The sequence below is a fragment of the Balaenoptera physalus genome (assembly GCF_965194825.1).
Source record: "Balaenoptera physalus genome assembly, chromosome: 2".
Taxonomy (NCBI): domain Eukaryota; kingdom Metazoa; phylum Chordata; class Mammalia; order Artiodactyla; family Balaenopteridae; genus Balaenoptera; species Balaenoptera physalus.
This window is the reverse complement of record NC_138883.1, coordinates 79,079,344-79,087,307: the sequence shown is the minus strand read 5'-3', so window position 1 is coordinate 79,087,307 and position 7,964 is coordinate 79,079,344. Positions and strand designations below refer to the sequence as shown.

General features: G+C 38.4%; 1 protein-coding gene across 7 annotated transcripts in view; it reads left to right on the top strand.

The window, feature by feature from the left end:
* Positions 1-4,402: 4,402 nt before the first annotated feature.
* The window catches only part of AQR (aquarius intron-binding spliceosomal factor), a 124,194-nt gene continuing 120,632 nt past the window's right edge, over positions 4,403-7,964 (top strand). For all 7 annotated transcript variants that reach the window (XR_014261212.1, XR_014261213.1, XM_082452349.1 and 4 more), the window contains exons 1-2: positions 4,403-4,710; positions 7,114-7,170. Coding sequence is in view for 5 of the 7 variants with exons in the window: in XM_082452349.1 (XP_082308475.1) it covers positions 4,636-4,710; positions 7,114-7,170 (132 nt within the window). In the remaining 2 variants the exon portion in view is untranslated. The remainder of the gene's footprint in view (positions 4,711-7,113; positions 7,171-7,964) is intronic.

Sequence of the window (7,964 nt, the reverse complement as noted above, 5' to 3'; positions counted from 1 at the left end):
GTATTGAAACTACACTTTGAGAACCATTGAGCTAAACTACATGTTTCTGGAAAGCAAGAGAATGCATGATTTTATGTTTTATACATAAAGTATAAAGCAGTATCTGTAATGTTTTTACATCCTCAAATATATACTGGATGTATAAAGGAAGAAATGAATGGAGTCATTATTACAAACTCTTACCTTCTCTGTAAATCTATAATTTCGTTGAGAGCCTTTCATTCATTCTTGGAATAGTTTGCCTTCTAAGATGTTGAGATCAAAGCCAATCCAAAACTTTCTAAACTTCCCTCCTCTTCACTCAAAAATGTCTATCTTTACTCCTTACTTTTCTCATGTATCTCAGAATAATAATATTCTTCCACTTTTCTGAAGCTAGCTTTTCCTTGCTCTCTTTCTCCTGGGAGCTTCATCATTAGTCCCTTCTTTTTTCTGGTGTTTTTAATTTTTCCCTCTCATTGGTTTCCTTAAAGAAAATTTCATGTGTTCCTTATTCAGTTATGTTGGTTTTGGCTGCAAGTAGCAGAATGCCTGACTCAAACTGCTTCTTGCAATGGGGACCTTATTGGCTTATACAACTTGAAGTCCAGCAACTAGATAAACCTTAGGGTTGTTAAATCATATAGTTGACTCTGGTTCCTTCCATCTGCTCTGCCTTTCACAATGACAAGGTTATTTTCCTTATGGTTTTAGGATGCTTTGTTTGCAATTAGGGCTGCATGCTTCCTTCATGGGGGGAGGGTGGGACAGTGAGTGAATGAGAGACCCAGAAACTCCCCCAAGAGCAAAGATAACTTTCCTAGATGTCTACAGTGAACATTACCTCTCTCACCTGCCAGAATTGCTTCACAGCCACATTCCTGAACCAGCCACTGACAAAGGAGATAGAATTACGTGGAGCTGGACCTGGGCCTCAGCCTACTTCCTTCAAGCACAAGGTTGCCTGAAGATAATACAAATACTGGTCAAATTTGAAGTTGCATTTGGAAAGAAGGGAGGAATGGATAGGCAATCAAAATTTCCACTGCACCAAGCTTAAAAAGATAGCAGTTGGGCCAAATAACTTTAGTTTTACCTATTATTTTGGTTACTGTTATATTTTACTCTTTGCCTTTTAGGGTCAGAGAGATTGAAAATTCATTACACCTACTTCCTCCATTGCCTTTTCGTTCATTAGCTTCTTAGCCCTTTATTACCTAGTGTTTTCCTCACCACCTCTTGGGAGCTGTTCTATCAATGATCATTGTAGTAGGCATTGTTAGTTGCAACCACACCTTCTTTCTTTCACTGTGTATCAGCCAGGTATTCTGGGTAGGACTGATCTTAACTGCAGCTCCAGCAATGGTCATGATCAGTCTAACTCTATCAGAATATTCATCATGATTTAAAGGGATGGGTAACCCAAGTCTAAGCCAGTCTATGCACAGTGCTACCTTAGCCAGAGTAATTGGCCTGGAAGAACTGACCTAAGTTGATTTGATCAGAGTGAAACCTTGTACTTATTTCAGTGATTGAGGAAGGAGAAGTGAGTGTGGAGAAGCTTTCTCCGTTTAGGTACCGTGAAGAATGCTAGTCTGGGGATGACGTCAAAACACAAAGCAGAGTAGGGTGGGAGGAGTAGAGGGAGCAGTGCCAAAAGAATGGAGCTGGAAGCCTGATCAACTGCCTGAAGCCTAATTTATCTCTAGACTTTATTTATACCTATAGATTTCCTTTACTTTAAAATCAATTTGAATTAAATTTTCTTTTTCTTACTACAACAAACTGATAATGGTCACCAATGGTCTCCTAATTTCCAAACCCATGGACTTTTTGAAGTTCTTGTCCTTTTAGATTTCTTTGAAGCATTTGACACTACTGACAATCTTGTGTTTTGAAACTCTTCTTCCTTGATTACCTGGTTTCTTTGCTTTCTCCCTTCCTTACTTACAAAACTCATTACAGAAAGCTTGTAAAATAAAAGAAAAGTTATAAAATGAACATATTATAATTTTAGGATGTCCAAAACCATCATTCAAAAACTTGGCTAAGAAAAGTGATATGAAAAGAAGAGAGAGCGGGAAAAAGAGAGAGGGAGAGTTTGAGAGAGAGAGAAGGAGAAAGATTATGATACTGCATTTTTTCATAAATCTACTAGATATTATAAATTAGAACCTTTCACATAGTTAGATCCACATATGATCTGGAGCTTATTGGCTTAATAACCTCTTGGCCACAAAATCATAAGATAAATTACAAATTTAATAAATGTTAATTGGCAAATAAATTGCTCATCACTGCCCAGATCTCCTCCTGCTACCTCAGACTGTGTCTCTATATAATGGAACTATCTTTTCCTTTTAAAATCTACTTCTACCTTCTGTCTTCTCTGCTGGTACAGGGTTCCACTATTCTTTCAACTGCTTAGGATGAATTTCTCTTTACTCTGGTTTTTCAGTGTCTTCCATGCTTATTCCTTCCTCTTCAATTTTACTGCCAGAACCCAAATTTAGGCCATGTTGCTTTTGCTTTAGATTTGCAATAGTCTCCCAACTGGTATTCCCATCCCCACTTTACCTATTCCAACCCCTCTAACAAACTACTGAAAAGTCATCTTCCAAAAGTAGATTTCCAATCAGTGGTTTCCCATTGCCTTCCACAATAAATACAGTCTCCTTTCTCTAGCTTTTAAGGTTTTGACATGTTAAGCCTGATGGCTCACTCCCAGCATGACCTGCTTTCATGGCTTTATCTGTGCTATGACTATACTAGAAATATTGTCCCTGATGTTTTTGATTATCAAAATCTTATCTACCTTTCAAGATTCATCATAAAAGCTATTCAGAACATCTTATTTTACCTCTTGTTGTATAGACGCCATTTGTAAATAAAGTGTAATTAGATACTTGATTCAAAACCTGTTGCATTTAAAATTAGGATCATGCAAACTTTCATCTTTAGCTCCATAAATAAACTTTATACAATAGCAAGTAGAAGGAAAAAAGGATTCCACATTTAAATTCTATATCTACAGACACTTTTTTGTTTTTTCCTTCACAGCTGTTTATTTTCAAACAGGCTATAGATGTTACAAAATTCAAAAGTTTCAAAAGGGTGCAAAATGTAAAATAAGACCTCCCTTGCTCCTGTCCTCCCCTCCCCCAGTTCCTCCTCCCTAGAGGCAACCATGTTACCAGTTTCTTGCCTGTGTTCATCCAGGGAAAGTCTACGAGAGGTACATGTTTAATTTATATATGGATTTGGGAGTGGTAGAGGTATGCATTCAAACTCAGTAATAAGAAAACATGCAATTCAATTTAAAAATGGGCAAACAATTTGAATAGAGACTTCCACAAAGAAGATACATGGATGGCAAATAAGCACATGAACAGACATTCAACATCATTAGTCATTAGGGAAATACAAATTAAAGCTACAATGAAATATACCACATAACTATTAAAATGGCTAAAATTAAAAAGACTGACCATATCAAGTGTGGGTGAGAAGGAAGAGGAACTGGAACTCTCATATACTACTGGTGTGAATATAAAATGGTACAACTACTTTGGAAAGCAGGCAGTTTCTTAAAAATTTAAACATACACATACCATATGATCCAGCTATTCCACTCCTAGGTATTTACTTAAGAGAAAGGGAAACACATGTCTACATTAAGACATATATACACGAATGCTCTTAGCAGCATTATTTGTAGTAGTCAAAAACTGGAAACAATTAAATGTTCATCCATAGATGAGCAGATTAACAAACTGTGGTATGTCCATAAAATAGAATACTACTCAGCAATAAAAAGGCACCAACTATTAATACATGCATCAACATGGATGAATCTCAAAATCATTATGTTGAGTGAAAGAAGAAAGAAAAAAGGTACATACTGTATTATTTTCATATTTATAAAATTCTATAAAAAGGATACTAATCTATACATCTATAGCGACAGAAAGCAGATCAGTGATTGCCTGAGAATGGGTGGGTAGAAATGGGATAGGGATGGATTGCAAAAGGGACTAGGAAAATTTTAGGGACATTGGATATGCTTATTATTATGACTTTGGTGATGGTTTCACATATGTATGACTATTTTTAAAAAATCAAATGTTACACCCTAAATATGTGCAGTTCATTATATGCTAATTTATATTTCCATGAATCTGTTAAAAAACAGTTAAAATCAAGCCTCGCATTCCCCGTTTAGCTTTTTTTTCACTAATGCTTTTTATAGGGCTGAAAGAAACTCCAAGTCTCCCTTTCCCTCCCCGACCCTACCACAAGAAAACCTTAACCAACACCATCTACCTGGTCACTGAGACATCAATCCGGTCTCCCTGGGTGTTTTCTCTCAGCTTCCCGCTAGGGGGCAGGAGCGGAGGAAGTCGAAGCCCTTGCCTCTCTAGCTCAGAGCCAGCGCTTGCATGCCCTTCCGGCCCCGTTCTGTTCCGCTTCTCGAAGAATGTACGAGCTACGGTGCGCGTTCCCTGTGGTCTGTAAGCGTTGAGGATATTCTGCTTCGCGGGTTTTTGCATCTCGGAGTTAGGCAGCCGCAGTCGCTTCTTAGGGGGAAGTGTATCGGGTTCACCGCTGCTCGGAGCGGTCCATTTTTTTCCACTGGAGCGGAAGGAGAGTGCTGCCATGACGGCCCCTGCTCAGCCCAAGAAAATCGTGGCCCCTACGGTGTCCCAGATCAACGCGGAGTTCGTGACTCAGGTGCGCTTGGGCGAGTCTGGTGTGTGTGAAGGGGTGAGGACGCTGAAGCCCCGAGGCCAGGAGGTGGGATTTTTCTTGGGAACGGGAGCACCGAGGAGGCATTCGTTTGTCAATTCATACACTCAAGTCTTTTTACTAAAGAGTACGTGCTGTGTGCCAGCAACTGTGGTAGCTGTTGGGGAGACCGTGATGAAAGAGGCTCTGCCCTGAGGAGTTCATGTTCCAGGGGAGACAGACACATGAAAAGAAAGCTATTATGCGAGCTTTGCTATGTTAAGAGTTCTTCGCAGGAGCGATGGATTCACAGAAGGAACACCCCAGTCACCTGAGACGGGCAAGAAGGTTTCATAGCAGAGGTGATACTGAACTGAGGGTCGAAGGAGGGATAGGCTTATTCTTAGCCTTAGAGCAACCTAGATCTTTGAAAGGAATGGTGAGCATCTGACAAGACACCTGCTCCAAATACATGCATCTACGAAGAGAGCAATCCCGTGGTCGGAGAGCGTTCATTTAAAACCTGTTTATTGTGTTGCATGGTGAACCGCGGTTGGCTTTGAATAGGGAAACATAGCCCTGTAGCGCTCAGCAATTTTCCTAATCCTTATTTGTTGCTTTGGGTGTTGGATAAGAGTGCAAGTAGCTCTGTGCAGAACTTATTACTCACTTGCTTCTTTCTTCTCTGTGCCCTGTTTCAGCAGATTTGCCAAGGCAGAAGCATAAGAGTCATTTTGAATCCTTCCTTAAAGAGTTCTAATTGCCCTTAGGATAATGACTGGAATCATTCACCTTGTTTTGTGATCTGGCCCATGCTTATATCCAGTTTCCTCTCTTTTTTTCTCCTTTTCTAACAGTGCTTTAGCCATACTGAACTGCATTTATTTGTGCCATGCAATCTTTCACCTCCTGGCACCTCCTTTCAACATTGTTCCCTCTACTTCATTTTTTTCTCTGCCTTTTCTTATATGGTTAATTCATTGTCATCCAATCTACATTAATTTGGAGAGTTTTTTCTGGACAAGTTAGACTAGAACTCCCTTTTCCCATGTGCTTGAATTTTTGTGGTAAAAGTTAGTAGTTTCCTCCCCTCAGGGAGCTTACATTTTAGAGGGATGAGTGAGAGAAATGAACAGTGTAGTTTCAGACAGTGATTATTGCTATCAGGAAAATGAAACGGCATTGTAGCAGACTGGGTGGGGTTTATGAAGAGCAGTCAGGAGAGTCCTGACTAAGACCCGAATGAGCTAAGACCTGAATGCAAAAGCTAAGACCTGAATGCAAAAAAGGAGCCAGTCTGGGGAAGAGCAGGGAAACAGTCCAGGGAGTAGCAAGTGGAAATGCCTTATGGTGTGTATGTAAAGAAGCCAGGAGAGCGAACTTAAGAAGTAAGAGGGAGGATGGTATGAGATGAGGACAGAGAGTATGTAGGGATCCTACCATTTCCCAGCCCCTCCTCCTCCATTATTTCTGAGTACCTGGCACACCTGACCAGAGAAGGGGCTTTTTAATTATTATTGAATGAGTGAGATGTAGAGGTTAAAATTTAGTTTTAAGAAGATCAGATATCTGAACTCTGTGATCTCACTTTTTTAAATGATGGTTAGCATTTTTTAGCAATAACATTTTTAAATTAAGGTATGTACATTGTTTTTTTTAAGACATAATGCTATTGCCACTTAATAGACTACAGTATAGTGTAAATTATAACTTTTATATGTACTGGGAAACCAAAAAATTCATGTGACTTGCTTTATTGAGGTAGTGGCTTTATTGTGGTGGTCTGGAACCAAACCTGCAGTATCTCTGAGGTACCCCTGTGTATATATTTAAATTCACATTTTTCAGGTAAAACCTGCTTTGCTGAAATCTAACATACTGACTCTTTTATTCTTGGTAATAACCCACTGATAAACTACAATTTTTTTTAGGTTTTGTTTAGGTGTGCCTGAGTGTGTACTAATCACTTAAAGATTATTGTTTTGCAAATCAACATTCCTGAGGATTTTGAATCTGTTTTTTAGTACTGGCTCACCTGTTAACTAATTGTAGTCTAGGGCAGCTCATTTAATCTTTCTAGACCTGGGTTTCATTAGCTCTATGCTGAAGATGTTTGACTGTGGTTATTAACTTCACCCTATTGTTTCCATAGGAGTAGTTTAAAAAGTACATAGTGGCAGGGTGCCATGCAGGGTATTACTGGCATTCAGTGGTTTGGGCCCAAAGATGCTAACTGGTCTGCAAGCCCATATCGTCCCCTTAATAGGTAAATTACTCTATCGCCTCGCCCTGCGCCAGTAGCGCCCTGTTAAGAAACAGCTTGTCACTGAATGATCTCAGTCTGTTAGGGGTATGAATCTACAGTGGTATGAATCTATGACTTACTGTTTATACTGTTTACTTTTGCAGTTAGCATGTAAATACTGGGCTCCCCACATCAAGAAAAAATCACCTTTTGATATAAAGGTAGGTATTTTTGGTTTGCCACATCCCTTTTGAATAGGTATGCTCTTTGTATCTTTTTCAAGAGCTAATTCGACAGAAGCTCTTTATAATTTTTTTAAAAGTCAAAATGAATGGTTTTCTAAACTAATAATTACTCATAATAGAAAATTTGGAAAATACAGAAGCTACACATAAGAAAATAAAAATAACTACCCAGAGATAACCTCTACTATCATTTGTTTTATTTCCTTTAAGCTTTTTAAAAAATGTGTGTGGATTTTGCTATTTATAGATTCTTAGATTGTTCTGATTTATCATTATTAGGTGATCATGTAATGAATATCTTTGTAAATACACATCAGTTTTCCTACAGTTTTTTTGACAGTTCATCTAGGATAAAATCTATTGTTTTCTCTTTTAGTTTTAGGCTGATGAACTGAAATAAAGATCTGTAATAATGGTGGAAGAGGTGGGCGTTGTTTAGAGAATTAGATGACTGAGGGCCAATCATATTCAATTAGGGAAGGGACTTAGGATTCAGGTGACACAATTTAGAGTAAACGAAAGGCAGAATTCCTAATGGAGGATTAATTCTCATTGACATAGGTTCTTAAAGAGAGGTCTTATAGAGCTAACATATGCATGCCATTTAACAAGTAGTGAAGACTCACTTTAAGTTTGCCATTGTCAATTGAATTGTGATACTCTAGGCACTCTTACTAAAACTGAACTTAATCCCAAACTTCTCACATTATTTGAGCTTAAATGTTTTATTTATAAATAAATTTTTGTTTTGCCAGCAATCCCATTTTATT